Below are 18587 nucleotides of genomic sequence, written 5' to 3'. Positions count from 1 at the left end.
ACTGACATGTGTTATAGTGTCTAGTATATAATTAATATTTTAGTAAAAAATACTACACTTATTACTAAAATTATCATGAGAGTAATTTTAATTTGGAAACAAAAATGAACTGTTTCATTAAGAAATTTTTGTGTCCTGTCACTTTGTTCATATTTACCTCAATTACATTGTTTTATCCTGTTTTCATCTTCTTTTGACTTCTATACACGCACCATAAATATGCATGTATACATTCAAATGTATATTATGGTTATGTATAAACATAATCTTGGTGATACATATGGAAATAAACATGCACTATACATTTTTCTGAGATATGCATTATTTCAACCAGCTTAATGATCTCCAGTTCTATTTGTCTTCCTGAGACTGACATAGTTCTGTTCTTGATGGCTGAATAAAACACTATTATGTGTTTTTCATTTTCTTTATCAATTTATCTGTTGATAGGTACCCAGGCCACTTCTATATCTTGGCTGTAGTAAATAATATGGTAGAGAATATGGATATGCAAGTGTCTGCATTATACTGCGTTAAATATTTTAGGAACATAATCACAGTATATAGATGGATTTATTTTTTAAATTCTATTTAGTTTTTGTTAGACATCTCCATACTAGTTTCCATAGGTGGCACAAGCTATATAGGAAAGTCTATGACAAGCCAGAGTGTTTTCTGGAAATGCCCACTGTTTTGCATGGCTGCCATGGGTATGTTCTGTGAGGCAAGAACCACAGACACTTCATCTCAGGCCTACCTCTCATGTTGATATGTCTTTCCTGCAACTCTTATATAGTGTAATGATTCCTGGTGATCACCCCATCATATTGCTCAAATTACATTCAGATCAATATGAAAATGTACATTCATATAATAACATCATTTAAGTGAATTAATGACTTTAAAAGATTCCTAATTTGATTCAAATAAGTTTAAAAAAAAGAGTTTAAAGAGGTGGTTTTAGTTATTTGGCCAGAAAGATATAATAAAGTTAGAATCAAGAGTAGAATGTAAATAAAGGCTGCATAATAAGGAGTACAATGAGCTTTTATAAACTGCACTAAGAAGAGAAATAGGCATGGGACACATTTCTTATCAAGGAAACACAGTCATTCTAAGTCATTTCCAAGTATGAGACCTCAGGTGTGCATTATGTTAAAGAAAGGCCATGTGAGACCTCAGGTGTGCATTATGTTAAAGAAAGGCCATGTGAAACTGTCACTTTGAACTTTTAATAAGCTTACAGAATGAAACACTGCTTTGAATTTTTTTTCAACATCCTACTTGAATTCTTGTTTATGTAGAATTTTATCTGCAATGAAATTTTATAAAGAACTTTTGTGTAAGAAGGTATAAAAAGCAGGTAGAAAAAAGCAGGTAGAAAAAATAAAATGTGACTGTTGGGCCTCTGCTCCATCTACCAAATGTGATATATATGTGTGTGTGTGTGTGTGTGTGTGTGTATCTGTATATTTATCTGTGTATATATGTATACATGCATATGTGCATATGTGTATATATGTGTTTGTATATGTGTGTATGTATGTGTATATGAATATATGTATGTGTCTTCACTATGTACATATGTATATGTCTCTGTTAGTATATGTATGTATCTACCTACATACGTAGGTATATGTGTATGTATGTAAGTATGCATATGTATTGTAAAATTATAAAGTGAATGGTTGGGCCTGGGCAAGAAAAAAAATATGACTTTCTATTCTTTTCTTTGTAAGCCTCCTGAGAGTTAAAAGAATTCAGAGTTTCTTACGAGACACCCTTGCCAGACCCAGATAATTCAGTTTTGTTCACATCAGTACTATAAGGGCTATTCTTGTAAAGTACCTACCTCTATGGGGAGGTGAGGAGTGAGATACTATCAGCACTGTATAGCAGAACCCATACCTCATGGCCTTCCTCAGTTTACCTGGATATTGACCTTGCGCTCAACACATAGTGTCTGTACCATTTATATTTCCATTATTAGTGTATAAGCTTTACTGGTTCTTGCCAGTATTTATAATTTTCTTTTCTTTTCTTTTTTTTTATTGGATGTTTTATTTACAATTCATATGTTGTCCCCTTACCCCATCCCCCACCCACTCAGGAACCCCCTATCCCCTCACCCCTCCTCCTTCTACTCTGTGGATATACCCCTACCTATCCCCCAACTCCCACCTCCCCGTTCTCAAATTCCCAACCCCTGGAGCGTCCATCCTTCATGAGGTCAAGGATATCTTCTTCCGCCTATGCCCAGCAGGGCCCTCCGCTCTTACGTATACAGCTGAAGCCATGGATCCCTCCCTAAGTGCTCCCAGGCTGGTGGTTTAGACCCTAGGAGCTCTGGTTGGTTGGTATTGTTGCTCTCCTCATGGGGCCACAAACCCACTCAGCTCCAATGGTCTTCATTCTAACTCCTCCATTGGGAACCCCATGATCAGTTAAATGGCTAGTTGTGAACATTTGCCTCTGAATATGTCAGACTTTTTTAATAGTCACTTAAATTCTAGTTGAATTTTCAGGTAGCCAAGAATGCTGAACACATTTTCAAATACCTACTTGTAATTAATGCTTCATTTGAGCATGTCCCTAAGTCTCTGTTTTTATTTTCCTGTTGTATGATCCAGGAGTATCACATGTAGTGACGTGGACTTCAGTATCATTTTCACCTTTGCGTATTGTATATGTGTGAGTGTACCTGTGGTGGAAGGGTTGTTGGCTAACAAGAGTAAAATGACATGGAGAGGACCTAAGCAACTTTAGCTTAGTTTAATTGGTGGGGAAAATCATGTGTTCTGTGAAATGACACAAATGACTCCTGGTGACTCTTAAAACTAAATGTGATTCCCCTGAGTGAGAAGTTGTAGACAAAGAGTAATTAATATTGGGTGTCTGCATTCAGAGATATCAAAGAACTTTCTATTTTTTCATGCATAACATACGACATAAGGGGTCCATGTGCTTAGAAAATCATAGCTGCTGGTTTAGTCTTTCTGATATACTCTCACAGCAGCCTCTGGATAGGGAAAGAATTATTTCATTGATAAAGTGTTCCGGTTACTTTTGGATACTTCTTAGAAAAACACCCAGACTCCCTACTCCTTGAATGATGTTGCAACATTATTCCACAACTCATTTTTCTACCACCTCCATATTCTCCACCTTTCTCTACTTTTCAGATATATTTGTCTTTATACCATTCTTACCCTCCATCCTTCTGCCCCAGAAAAAAAAAGATAAATTATTTCTTTCATGTAGTTCTCTGCTGCAAAGTCTCCATTATTAAATTTCTCCATTGAATGCAACTTTGATACCTGCCAATTCTCTAGTCTCTTACTCCTTTGGAATTTTCTGTCTCAATTTTAACATGTACTGGTCTTGAGGGATATGAATGTCTTCCTTTGGTATCTGTCTGGTGCTGTCTACAGTTGTGTATAAATTTATTATTTTTATTTTCTTATTTTATTTTTAGTGTTTACTACTCAGGGCCCAGAAAATTTCCTGACACTTAGTCAGTAAATACTTAGTGCATAAAAAGGAATAGAAATTCTGATTGGTTTTGTTTGGTACCAATACTGTCGACAAAGAAATATTTTAGGGAATCCTGATGACACCTCTCTATGACGCCCATAGATGTTATGCATCACAATTCCTCACTTAAATGTTCATTAGTTTTACAAACATAGGTAGATAAACCCACGAGTAAATATCAAAGCTTATATACACACGTGAGCTTGTAGATCTACTTGGATATGATAAGAATGAATTATCATTTCATGGTAGATGTGATAGAGCACATACTAAGTTGTGTATTATTAGTAAATAGTGATCTCTGGGCATTCCTGATAAATTGTTTTTATGACAGCTAGCAGACAATGAAATTCTTGGCTGTTCAAGATCCTCATATACAATGACATAATATTTTCATGCAATCTGTTCATATCCTGTTTTCTACTGTAAATCATTAGTTATGTGTGTTTTAGAAGTTAACAGATAATAGCCTTTGATGGGTCCACATAAATGAGTATGTGTGTGTGCTTGTGTGTGTCTGTGTGTGTGTGTGTGTGAGTGTGTGTCTGAATGTAAGTACTTGCATATTCATAAAAGTATAAATGATGAAGAGAAAAGAGCAACTGAAGTCATAACTCTCAAACAGAAATCACATTTTGTGCCTTTAAATTCCACTTGAGTATGACCAGGTTAACCAGTGTCACTGCAAGTTGAAACTCTTGCAAGATTGTAGGAATGAGTGGAGGGGATTAAGTGAGTTTCTTGTTCCTGGGAGATAGACAGATGTTCTGAGTATGGGAAGTACTATACTAGAGAGTTCAAGAAATTCTCACAGCCAGTTTATTTGTGTGATAAATTTGCTTTGCAGATACTTTCACTTTAGAGAAAACAAAAGTAAACTTCAGTTCAAACTGAGTTATGGACTACAAGATTTCAAAGTAATGGAGTCTGAATCTGTGATGGCTCTGAGTGTGTTAGTCAGAGCTTTCACCTACTGATATGACCCTGAGAAAAAGAAGCTGTATGGAATGAGGTTTGTTAAAGCAACAATTCTGGAGGTTTTACTCTGTTATGATTTCCTTCAGTCCTTTGTGTCTATGGTTAGATGGAGGGATGGAACGACCTTGTGGGGCTTTGATCAAGAAGCCAGGGGAGTATTTACTGCATAAACTTGAGGATGAAATTAGATCCCAGAGTCAAAATTAACAAAATCAGAGATGATTCCACAAGAAAGAGCTTCAATCTCTACTTTTCTGTGTCAGTCTGTCTTTTTGTCTGAAAAGATAAGACATTGCTAAAAATAGCTTTCCAAGGCCTGGAAGTAGCCAGAATTCAGTGTTCAAGAGCCTCTTTCACCAAGAGAAGAAGTCACTTGTGTCTGGAATAGAATCTACATTCACCTCTTCAGCACTAAAAATACAGGGACATTTCATAATGCCCAGGTTCTTATTCTATCTGTAATAGTCATATATAGGTATACCCTTCTTTTACTGTAGGTCCTGGGAATCTAAATCTGTGCATCAGATACTTTTTGTCTTTTGTTATCTCTCATATGTGCATCCATAAATTAATACTACCAACAAAATTGTTTAAAATTTTCTTTGGTGACATAACACAGTCATAAGTTTCCCATCACTGAAATGAGAAGTTAAAGTCAGTATTCATTGCTTAGAAATGGAAATATAGTTCCTCTGTGTTGTCTAGGTTTAAATTGAATCCACTTTGATTCACAGCAGAAGGCCAGATGGCAAAAATGCATAAAAGTATGCACATTTTCTGTTCTGGCAATGATATGTCAAGGAATTTATCCTTATTATATATAATGAGTTATGTTCACAATCACCTATATGCACAATTTTTTGTAGCTCTGTCTACAGCATGCCATCTTTATTTATATGCCAAAAGGAGACTGCTCATTGTAAACACCTATATAAACGAATATGTTATGGTTGGTAAAAATCAGTTATTGGTATGCATATGTTGGTGCATTGAAAATGTTATTACATTAATGTATCTAATTAGAGTTTGTGTGTGTGTGTGTGTGTGTGTGTGTGTGTGTGTGTGCACATGCACGTGTGTGTCAGAGAAAGACAGAGACAGACACAGAAAGAGAGAATATGTGCATACAGGAGTCCTACAGAATTTGTGTGGCAAATGTGTTCATGTTAATCATCAGGGGACAGAGACATATACAAGGAAACCCTGACATTCAACCTTGCATGGCAGTTTGTTGGGAGATGCAAGAAAAAAACACAGAGAAGGAAAATTTATTTTATCAGCCTGATAAGCATGGTTGAATCCAACAGGAGTTCCAGAATTGATTTCACAGTGATGAACCTGAGTCATCAAAAATGGTTCCATTTTCTATTCTGAATGTTGTCCTTAATAATAAAAGGAGGCATGTAATCCATTGGAGAAAGATTTTCATTTCAAATAATTAACATTTTTTTGAAAATATTTTTGTTGTTTAAAGGGATAAGTGAAAGTTATCTGGAAAATTCATTTAGGTGGAACAGTATCTTCCCCTGAAGATTCTAGGTTAAACAGTTCAGTGTATCTAATTACTTGTCTTAGACACACACTTACATTTCTGTCTCCATTGTTCCCCAGCCATGCCAAACCTACAAACATTAAGCCCTAGGATAATGAACTTTCTTGAATAGTATTGTAGCCTTTAGTATAAATTAATATTTGTATAAATGATTGACATCTGACACCATTTGGGATTTCTGACCAATACATTAAACTCAAACCTCAGGAGAAGGATGTACATAGATTTCTATGATTATAAGGCCAGCCAATTCTAGACAAGGAGTTTCAGGCCAGCCTGGGCAACACAGAAATTAATTTGTCAAACATGTTTTAGCAGTTTATGAGTGGGAAGTGGAAAAATCTAGATGAATCTTACATTATCTTCTCTGCTCACTTGTCATCTAGAATACGAGCAGGTAATTGTTTTACTTCCTATTACCTCAGATCATACTGCTTTTGCCACTTATCATAATGGGTTTCAATCTCCGGTCAAAAGGAAATCCCTCTTCTAGATCCTTTGTTATGTGTTACATAACAACAGAAAGAAAGCTAACTAATATACTCATAATATCCAATTACTCATTCACTATAAAAACCAGCCTCAGAAGAACATAAAAAGATTTAGCTATGTGTTTTTCTTTTAAAAATGGAATCTTTAGAATTAGGCATTAGTTCCATAGGTATATTTATTTTTAAACATGCATTAAAGCTCTGAGTTTAATGGACAGTATCACACACACACACACACACACACACACACAAACAAACAAACAAGCAAACAAAAAACATGATGAAGCACACCTGTATTTCCAGCACCCAAGAGGTACAAACAAAGTAATCAGAAGTCCAAAGTCATTTTCAGCTATGTAGTAAGTTCAAAGCAAATGTGTACTACCTGATAACCTTCTTCTTAATAAATAATTTATTAAAAGTGTAAATTTACATTTAGAGTCACATTCATTGAAGTCTCTCTTCTTCAGGCAATATAAACTCTGTGAACACAGAGTAACCTCTGCATATCTTGTTTAGTCTCTTTTCCTGGGGCTTCCTTCCTTTGCACTAGACATAACTTGTCACTCTTGTGTTTATGTACTAGGCTACTTGATACCTTCTGATGCTATGCTGCCTTCCCTCTCCCTGAAACTAGTTTCCAACTACCATACTTTGCATGTCTATCTCAAATATTCTATCTTCAAATGATAATTCTCTCAAAAATCTCTTCATTTCTAAAATTATTGAGAATGAGTACTGTTAACTTATGTTTCTGAAGAAACAGAGGCAAGTATAGACTCCACAAACAGGGCCTGAATATCAAAATCAAAACTAATGGCCTACTTTGGACCATACCTCTCTTTAAAGCAAAGTGAGCAAGTTCATACTGCAGCCCATTTTTCATCAAATACCCATTTCTTTGAATGTGTTAGTTAGAGATGTTATTGCTCTGACAAAATACCATTACTAAAACAAACTTTGGAAGGAAAGCTTATAATTCCCAACAGACAATCCATTATTGAGAGAAATCACTACAGAACCCTGGAAGCAGAAACTAAGGCAGAGGACATGAAGGATCACTACTTATTGACTTGCTCTTCCAACATTCCTTAGCTATATTTTCATGTGTTATTCTTATATATCTCAGGTGTAGTACCATAGGATGGGCTCCCAACATCAGTCATTAAGAATTATAAAATCCTTTGAAGACATTTTTAAAATTGTGTTTCCCACTTCTTCAATGACTCTACCTTGTGTCAGGAAAAATATAGCCAAAATATTGTCTTGTGGGTTTCAAGGTACCATGAAGAAGGGAAAGACCTTACCTGGTCTGTTAAGCAGGCGAGATCTCTTGCAGTGGTATGTCACCTCCTGTTCACAGTATTCTGAGCCATCAATCAGAGCCACCAGCTGGTCCATACTGCCACCATAATTTAAGGTCATAGAATAAGGCTTCTCCATATTAAAACCCTGTACTTGAGTCAGCTCTGTGTTGTTGTGCTGAATAGTCATCCAGATCTTATCCTCTGCAAAGACCATAGTGCAAATCAGGAGGAGAAGTTAGAAGTAAAGCCCAAGGAAGTGTATATTAACAGTGGGCAGTCGAAGTACAATGGAGTCTCCACCCAAGATAATGAGATGAAAGCATTCTACTTTTTATAGAAGGACTAGAGACTTTCATATCTTATAGGGTTCTACCTCAGGTTAATAAGAAGTAAATAATCCTAGGAGCTATGCTTATGAATCCTCATTCCACAACTTTTATAATATGTATTTAATGCCCATTATTTATTTAAAATTGACAAATACAGTCTTCCTCCTTATCCATAGGGAGACCTTTCGAAGATTTTCTAAATGATGTAAAAGTCTACAGGTGCTCAACATTCCCATATTAAATGATATAGCATTTCCATATTATATACACTCACTTTAAACTTTAAATTACTCTAACAATACTTTGGATATATAGAAAAAGATAAATGCTATGTAAACAGTTATTATACTCTATTGTGGAAGAAATTTTGACAAGGACAAAATGCCTGTGAAACTTCAGTACAAACACCATACCAGAGGTAATTTCTTAAAAATCTGTTAAGTATCAGATTAAAAACAACAGCTGCAAATAATAAAATTCTTCAAAATCATATATCATTTTCAAGGATGAAGCTATACCATGTAAGCATAAGGATCTGAGTATTAAAACATCAATTGAAAGCCGGGCAGTGGTGGCACACGCCTTTAATCCCAGTTCCTGGGAGGTAGAAGTAGGTGGATTTCTGAGTTCGAGGCCAGCCTGGTCTACAGAGTGAGCTCCAGGTCAGCCAGGGCTACACAGAGAAACCCTGTCTTGAAAAACAAACAAACAAACAAACAAACAAACAGAATGAAACAAACCATGAATTGGCAATCAACGAAATGCTGGACATGCTAACACATGTTTATGATTCTAGTGCTTGTGAAGCAGAGAGAGGTGGACCCCTATATCTTCCTGACCAGAGAGCCTAGCCTACTCAGTGATTCCCAGGCCAAAGAGAGTTCTTGCACTAGAACAAAAGGAGGGTTGAAAAGATGGCTCAGTAATTCAGAGAATGCCCTGCTCTTGCATAAGACCCAAGTTCAGTTCACATAATCCATATTAGGTATTCACAACCATATTTGATTCTATCTTTGAGGTGTGCAATGCTCTCTTCTAGATCCCATAGACATTTGTAATCACATGCACAGATATTTTCCCAATACATACATATAAGTTCTTTTTTTAATCTCCAAAAGAAAAAGAAGGTGAATGACATCAACCAAATGTCAACTCCAGTTATACCCTGGCCTCAAAATAGAGACACATAAACATGCATATGCACATGCACAAACATTTGTGATAGCTATTCTTGCTTGTCAACTTGACTACATCTCAAGTTAACTAAGACAAAAGCAGATGGATACACTTGTAAGGGATTTTTTTAATTAAGTCTTCTGAAGCGGGAATACCCGCCCTGTAATTCAGATATTTTGAGGTGGAAAGATCCACTTTGAATCTGGGCCACCACTTTTGATGGCAGCCTATATAAGATATATGAAAGAAGGAAGATTTTGCTATTTATCTGCCTGTGCTCACTCTTACTGGAAACTCTATTCACTGACATTAGAGCCTACATCTTTGGAATTCTGTATTTTATTGAAAAACAGCTGAGACATCCAGGTTCATGGACTACTGTATTCTTAGAATTTCTGTTACTAGACAGCCATTGTTGGACTATTTGGACCACAGTTTGTAAATCACTCCAATAAATCCTATATTATATATTCTATCAATTTTGTTTCTCTAGAGAAGTCTGAATAATATAAAATTCATATATACACATACATATAAAAATTATCTGGAAATTATTATGCTAAACAAAATCATAGACACCAGGCCCTTTTAATAATAACAAAAAGACAAGACAAGGAAGAACATAAGATATGGGTAAGAGATAAGAATTTGGTATTGAAAGGTAGAGAGATCTGCACTTGAATGCTACTTTTGCCAGTATGAAACACAGACTTGTCATTTCAGTGTTGTAGTGGATTAAAACATGTGCCAGCAAAAACAGGGCAACAATGCCTACCTCACAGGCTGGCAGAAGTGCTGATAATGTGTGGCAGCAATCAAGATGATTAACTTTCAAGACAGGCTAGAGAAGCGTCTCATAACTCAAAACAGTTTTCATTTTCTTCAAAGTCACATGACACATAAACACCTATAGTTCCAGTTCCAGGAAACCCAGTGCTCTCTTTGGCCTCTGAGGAAACTGTACTCACAAGTGCACACACTGACACACAGATGCACAGGAATAAAAATAAAAAAAATAAATGTTAAAGTTGCAAGGCACTCTGTGGAGTATTGTTGGAGACTGTTGTAATAATTGGGGAAAAATTATTTATGCAACTTGACATTTAATTCTATATATCCTCCCAAAGAAAGCACAGGAAGAAACTGGAAGAATTGAAAAGCATTTCCTCTATGAGAAATTTCCTACATAATTACAACATTATTCTTCATAGATTTAAAGAGCAGAAAAGGAACTGAGCAGAGAAGTCATATGGTTTCTTCTCTCTTCCACTCTCTTAGTTTTACAAATGGGGAAATGAAGGCCCATAAAATAGCAATAACCAACAGAATTTCTATTCTAGGGTACTGATAGGAAAATATGCTTAATACAAATGGTATAATCAAATATAAATTGCAAGATTTATTCTTAGAAAGGGAGAAAAGATCTGACTGGTTAGATGTCCTGCAAATTCTTCCCCCCAATTTCTGTGACCTGCAGAAAGTTGCTTCATTTCCCTACATTCAGTCTTAGTATATTAGAAGAAATGTCTATGCTTTGTTTTAATAATTTTCTCAAGATCTTCTTGGCAACCAGTTTCCTATTACCCAATTAAATTATGGTGAGCAACTGTGAACCATCCCAGAAATAGTTTCCCCAGCCAATTAGTTGATAATCATTATATTCCCAGAGAAACAGGTGCTTTGTTTTTTGAAATAAGATTGCACTCTTCTAAAAGTCTAATGAAGAAATTAATTCCATAGAATTATAATTTCTAAAATAAAAGGATGTAAACTCATAATGTTAATATTGTTGAAACAATATTCACCTGAGACCCCAACAATGTTGTTAATGTCAGATAGAGGCACTTTCGCAAATATATTAAAGCTTCATACTCTCTGATGACTCTTGCTTGTGTCAAGTTTATATGAAACTAGTCAGTACAATGTCATTACACACAAATATGATACAGTTAACAAAAGTTATCATTCAACAATAAGATGCTATAGATTGAGAAATAAAAATTAGCAGTTTTGAAGTGGTTTGATGTTTATAAGATGGTTTATATTCATATCTAAAGTATATTGGTGGAGCCATGCTAGAAGATTTCAGACATTTTGCATTAATTTCACAGATATGACAGCCCAAATCACATACCAAAGAGTAAAGACCAAGGAAGAGGTGATTTTCTGAAAACTATAGCTCATTGGTCTGTTTACTTTCAATGCTTTCCTAGCTTATTCTTTCTGACTACTATCTGTCTTTCATATATCTAGCAGTGTTCAAAAATCTATTATCTTCCCATTTTTTATGTTCTATCTTCCTACTTATCATCTATCAGAGTCAATTTCAATTCATGTGTGATAGCTAATTGTAGATAACAAAAACTACAGTCATCTCAGAGACAAACTGATTGGCACAGAAATAGTCTCCTATATTTTAATTTATAGATTAGGTTAACTGAGGAAGGAAAGTCTATTTTAAAGCAAGCATCACAGTTTTGTTGGATAGAATTGTTGATGGTACAATAAGGAGTAGGGGAGCTCAGAACCAATATTCATCTCTCTCTACCTGCTTCCTTCCTACAGATGCAATGTGATGAACTGCCTCAAGCTCCCAGTTCCATGCCTTTGCAGTGATGAACTACATTTTTTTCAATTCTCAACAAAACAAAAGTTTCTTTCCTAAATTTGCTTTTGTTAGGTATCTCATTTACTTAGAAGCAAGAAAATGATTAATACAACATGGCTATTCAAAAGCTGTAAACTCAATTAGATGGTTTATGTTATAAGTTGCCTTTGTCATGATGCATTTATTATGATAATATAAAAGTATGTGATAAAGAAAGAAATCAGAACAGAAAATAGGATATTACTTTGACATATCTGGGTGTGCTTTTTTTTGGAGGAATATGGAAGTCTTTGGAACTTTGGACTAAAAAAGCAATTGAATGCTCAATGGTCTATCCTAATCAGAATTTGGAACACAGTATTGCTGAGAGCAATGTAGACTATGGAGTCCCAGCTGAAGAGGTTGATGGCAACAATAAAAGAAACTGTCCTAAGAACCATCCTTGTCATATTTTGGCAAAGGATGTGACTGCTTTCTGCCTTTTTCTTAAAATTTTCCATGAAGATAAATTAAAAATGTAGTGAACTAATAATGTCATTGGCAGAGGAGATTTCAAGAAAGATTAATATTGGCTCTGTGACATTGTTATAAGTAAAAACACCTAAGCAGCTCTAAGAAAAAAGGGACAAGTCATAAAGAAATAAAAGGTATAGGTTGAAGAGAGAAGAGGCCTTGGGTAATGTAGTGTTGGAGCCAAGGCTTGAGAAAAAAGTCTGCACTGGAATAAAGGAAATATTTCTCATGGAAAGGCCTCACTAACCTAAAATTCCACTTTGTGAAAAGAAAAGGCCTCAGGGCAATGATTCTCAACAAGAGTCCTAACACCTCTGGGGGTCAGTCTTGCACAGGGTCACATATCAGATATCCTGCACATTAGATATTTACATTATGATTTATGGCAGTATCAAAATCAAAGTTATGAAGTAATGAAAGTAATTTTATGATTGGAGATCACCAAAATATGAGACAGCGTATTGAAGGATTACAGCATTAGAAATGCTGTGAACCACTGGGCTAAGGAGTTTTCTGCTCCTAAAATGATACAAGAAATGAAAGGCACTTCAGTGTTATTCAGTGAACTCAGATTCCATCCCAAGTGGGGATCCATACTCAGTAATATTGTCTGTGGGTTTCTTGTTGTGGTATTATGAAGAATATAGGAGTAAATGTGTTGCGGAGCATTCTTCCTCTGTTAAAGTGAATCAATAAAACAGAAGTGTTAAAGAGAAGATCATGTACAAAGCCCCTGAAAGGGCATCGGAAAGTACATCAGAAAGTAGAATGTGTTAGGTTAAGTGAGAATGGTCTTTACAGTTTCATTGTTTGAATATTTGGTCTCCAGTTGGTGGAACTATTTAGGAAGGATTGGAATGTGTGGCTTTGGTGGAGGTGATAGACCACAGGGATGAATTTTAAGAATTTCAGAGCGCCCCTGTCTTGGTTCCTTTGACTGGGGCAGAAACCTAGCTGGTCTGCTCCCATGAAGACACCATATTCTGAGACATCCTAGAGCAGCAACTGCACTCAGAGCAGCAGGTAAGAACCCTCTCCCACTACCCTGTGCCCCAGAGCTACAACTGGGTGCCTGGGGCATTCAGGACCCATCAGCCACCGAAATCCCACCCCTCCAGAATACCATTCCTCTTCTGCCCCTCTTGGTCCCTTTGGCTGGGGTAGAAACCTAGCTGGTCTGCACACATGAAGACACCATATGCTGTGCCATCCTAAAGGAGCCATTGCACTCAGAGAAGCAGGATTTCAGGACGCCAGAGGCAGCATGAGTTTCAAGAGTTCTTCCACCCAGGAGCTCAGGACCACAGGATCACAGAGACATCTGGACTCTGAGGAGTTCTGGCACAAGCAAGATAACTGGAAAGACAGGCTCCAGTCAGAGACCCTGAGTGCAGGTACCACTAGAGTTAACCAAATGGCAAAAGCCAAGCACAAGAACATAAGCAACAGAAACCAAAGTTACTTGGCATCATCAGAACCCAGTTCTCCCACTAAAGCAAGTCCTGGACACCCCCATCACACTGGAAAGGCAGGATTCAGAATTAAAATTGCTTCTCATGATGATGATAGAGAATGTTAAGAAGGACATAAATAACACTTTTAAAGAAATACAAAAGAACACAGGTAAACAGGTAGAAGCCCTTAAAGAGGAATCACATAAATCCCTTAAAGAATTGCAAGAAAACAGAACTAAAGAAGTGAAATAATTAAACAAAACCACCCAAAATCTAAAAATGGAAGTATAACCAATAGAAAAAAATCACAAAAGGAGTTTACCCTGGAGATAGAAAACCTAAGAAAGAGATCAGGAGTCAGAGACACAATTATCACCAACAGAATACAAGACATTGAAGAAAGAATCTCATGTTCAGAAGATAGTATGGAAAACATTGAAACAACTGTCAAAGAAAATGCAAAATGCAAAAAGCTCCTAACTCAAAACATCCAAAAAATCCAGGACACAATGAGAAGACCAAACCTAAGGATAATAGGTATAGATGAGAGTGAAGACTGTTAACTTAAAGTGCTGGGAAATATCTTCAACAAAATTATAGAGGAAAATTTTCCTAACCTAAAGAAAGAGATGCCCAAGAACATGCCCAAAAAGCCTACATAACTCCAAATAGATTAGACCAGAAAAGACATTCCTCCCATCACATAATAATCAAAACATCAAATGTACAAAACAAAGACAAAATACTAAAAGCAGTAAGGAGTAAGGAGAAAAAGTCAAGTAACATATAAAGGTGCCCTATAAAAATTACATAAAACTGCTAACCAGAGACTATAAAAGCCAGAAGAAGATCCTGGACTGACATCATACAGACCCTAAGAGAACACAAATGTCAGCTCAGGCTACTATATCCAGTAAGACTCACAATAGCTATAGATAGAGAAACCAAGATATTCCATGACAAAACCAGATTTACACAATGTCTTCCCACAAATCAAGCACTTCAAAGGATAATTGGTGGAAAACTCCAACACAAGGAGGGAAACTACAACCTAGAAAAAGCAAGAAAGTAATCTTCCAACAATCACAAAAATAGCTACACAAACATAAGTCCACCTCTAATAACAAAAATAACAGGAAGCAACAATAATTTTTCCTTAATATCTCTTAACAGTAATGGACTCTATTCCCCATAAAGAGATATAGACTAACAGACTGGATACCTAAACAGGACCCAGAATTTTTCAGCATACAGGAAGTGCACGTCAGTGACAAAGACAGACACTACCTCAGAATAAAAGGGTGGAAAACAATTTTCCAAGACAATGGTCCCAAGAAACAAGCTGGAGTAGCCATTCTAATATCAAATAAAATCTACTTTCAACCAAAAGTTATCAAAAAAGATAAGATAGGATATTTATACTCGTGAAAGAAAAAAATCTGGCAAAATGAACTCTCAATTCTAAACATCTATGATCCAAATGCAAGGGTACCCACATTCCTAATAGAAACCTTAATAAAGCTCAAAGCACACATTGCACTTCAAACAATAATAGTGGGAAATTTAGACACCACACTCTCAGCAATGGACAGATCATGGAAACAGAAACTAAAAAGAGACACAGTGAAATTAACAGAAGTTATGAACCAAATGGATTTCACAGATATCTATAGAACTATTCATCCTAAAACAAAAGAATATACCTTTTTCTTAACACCTCATGGTACCTTCCCCAAAATATCATGTAATTGGACACAAAACATGCCTCAACAGATACAAGAATATTGAAATAATCCCTTACATCCTATCAGATCACCACGGACTAAGGCTGGTCTTCAAAAATAACAAAAACAATGGAAAGTTCATGGACACGTGGAAACTGAACAATGTTCTACACAATGATGACTTGGTCAAGGAAAAAATAAAGACTATTTTAGAATTTAAGGAAAATGAAGGCTCTTCAATATCAAAACTTATGGGACACAATGAAAGCAGTTCTTAGAGGAAAACTCTTAGCTCTAAGTGACTACAAAAAGAAATTGGAGAGAGAATACACTAACAACTTGACAACGCACCTGAAAGCTCTAGAACAAAAAGAAGCAAATACACCCAATAGGAGTAGAAGGCAGGAAAGAATTAAACTAAGGGCTGAAATCAACCAAGTAGAAACAAATAGAACTATAGAAAGTGTCAACAAAATCTCAATCTGGTTCTTTGAGAAAATCAACAAGATAGATAAACAAGAATAACCAGAGGGCACAGAGGCAATATCCAAATTAATAAAATCAGAACTGAAAAGGTAGACATAACAACAGAAACTGAGGAAATTCAAAAAATCACCAGATCCTACTACAAAAGCTTATACTCAACAAAACTGGAAAATCTGGATGAAATACATAATTTTCAGGACAGATAAATCAGGAGTTGGTAAACCATCTAAACAGGACCATAACTCCTAAAGAAGTAGCACCAATCATTAACAGTCTCCCCCTCCCCCCCAAAAAAAAGCCCAGGGCCAGATTGTTTTATCTATCAGACCTTCCAAGAAGACCTAATACCAATTCTCTTCAACCTATTCTATAAACTAAAAACAGAAGGAACACTACCCTATTCACTCCAGGAGGCCACAATTACTCTCATACCTAAACCACACAAAGACAGGAAGAAAAAGGAAACTTCAGACCAATCTCCCTTATGACTATCAATGCAAAAATATACAATAAAATTTTTGTGAAATGAATCCAAAAACACATCAAAACAATCATCCATCATAATCAAGTAGGCTTTATCCCAGGAATGCACGCATGGTTGAATATTCAGAAATCCATCAAAGTAATCCTTTATATAAATAAACTCAAACAAAAAAAGCCACATGATCATCTCACTATATGCTGAGAAAGAATTTGACAAAATTCAACATCCCTTCATGGTAAATGTCTTGGAAAGATCAGGAATTCAAGGCCCATACATAAACATAATAAAAGCAATATACAGCAACCCAGTAGCAAACATCAAACTAAATAGAGAGAAACTTGAAGCAATCCTGCTAAAATCAGGGATTAGGCTGCCCACTCTTTCCCTACCAATAAAGTATTGGAAGTCCTAGCCAGAGCAATTAGACAACAAAAAGAAGTCAAAGGGATACAAAGAGGAAAGGAAGAAGACAAAATTTCACTATTTGCAGATGATATGATAGTATATTTAAGTGACCCTAAAACTTCCATCAGAGAACTCCTACACCTGACAAACAACTTTACTGAAGAGGCTGGATATAAAATTAAAAATAAACAAATCAGTAGCTTTCCTCTATTTGAAGGATAAACAGACTGAAAAAGAAATGAAGGAAATGACACCCTTCACAGTAGTCATAAATAATATAAAATACCTTGGTGTGAATCTAACCAAACAAGTAAATATCTGTATGATAAGAACTTTTTGTCTCTGAAGAAAGAAATTGAAGAAGATGTCAGACGATGGAAAGATCTCCCATGCTCATGGTTTGGCAGGGTTAATATAGTAAAAATTGTCATCTTGCCAAATGCAATCTACAGATTCAATGCAATCCCCATTAAAATCCCAACCCACTTCTTCACAGAGTTAGAAAGAGAAATTCTCAAATTCATTTGGAATAACTAAAAAACCAGGATAGTGAAAACTTTTCTCAGCAATAAAAGAAATTCTGGAGGAATCACCATCCCTGACCTCAAGCTGTACTACAGATCAATATTGATAAAAACTGCACTGGATTGGTTAAGAGACAGGCAAGAAGATCAATGGAATAGAATTGAAGACCCAGAAATGAACCCACAGGCCTATAGTCATTTGATCTTTGACAAAGGAGCTACAACCATCCAGTGGAAAAAGGAGAGCATTTTCAACAAGTGGTGCTGGTTCAACTGGAGGACAACATGTAGAATAATGCTAATCAATCCATCCTTATCTCCTTGTGGAAAGCTCAAGTCCAAGTGGATAATGGACTTTCACATAAAGCCAGATACACTGAAACTAATAGAAGAGAAAGTGGGGAAGACCTGGGCACAAAGTAAAAGTTCCTGAACAGAACACCAATGGCTTATGCTCTAAGATCAAAAACTGACAAATGGGACTTCATAAAATTTCAAAGCTTCTGTAAGGCAAAGGACACTGTCAATAGGACAAAATGGCAACCAGCAGATTTGGAAAAGATCTTTACCATTCATACATCTGATAGCGGACTAATATCCAATATATAGAAAGAACTCAAGAAATTAGACTCCAGTCAACCAAACAACTCTATTAAAATCTTGGTACAGAGCTAAACAAAGAATTCTCAAGAGTGGAAACCCAAGTGGCCAAGAAACACTAAAGAAATGTTCAATATCCTTAGTCATATGGGAAATGCACATCAAAACAACCCTGAGATTCCACCTCACACCACTCAGAATGACTAAGATCAAAAACTCAGGTGATAGTAGATGCTGGCGATTATGTGGAAAAAGAGAAATAGTCCTCCATTTTTTGTTGGAATTGCAAGCTGATACAACCACTCTGGAAATCAATCTGGTGGTTATTCAAAAATTTGGACATAGCACTACCTCTGGACCCAGCTATACCACTCCGGGCATATACCCAGAATATGCTCTAACATATAACAAGGACATGTGCT

At 36.0% G+C, this 18587-nt stretch overlaps 1 protein-coding gene across 3 annotated transcripts in view; it reads right to left on the bottom strand.

Annotated features, from left to right (window-relative positions):
* Positions 1-18587, bottom strand: part of LOC114609465 (contactin-associated protein like 5-3-like) — a 565569-nt gene that overhangs the window by 187052 nt on the left and 359930 nt on the right. For all 3 annotated transcript variants that reach the window (XM_028753829.1, XM_028753830.1, XM_028753831.1), the window contains exon 13: positions 7863-8063. In XM_028753829.1, the coding sequence (XP_028609662.1) occupies positions 7863-8063 (201 nt within the window). The remainder of the gene's footprint in view (positions 1-7862; positions 8064-18587) is intronic.

The sequence above is a fragment of the Grammomys surdaster genome, unplaced genomic scaffold (assembly GCF_004785775.1).
Source record: "Grammomys surdaster isolate TR1022 unplaced genomic scaffold, NIH_TR_1.0 125973, whole genome shotgun sequence".
Classification (NCBI taxonomy): Eukaryota; Metazoa; Chordata; class Mammalia; order Rodentia; family Muridae; genus Grammomys; species Grammomys surdaster.
Note: the sequence above shows the minus strand (reverse complement) of the source record. Positions and strands in the feature narration are given on the sequence as shown.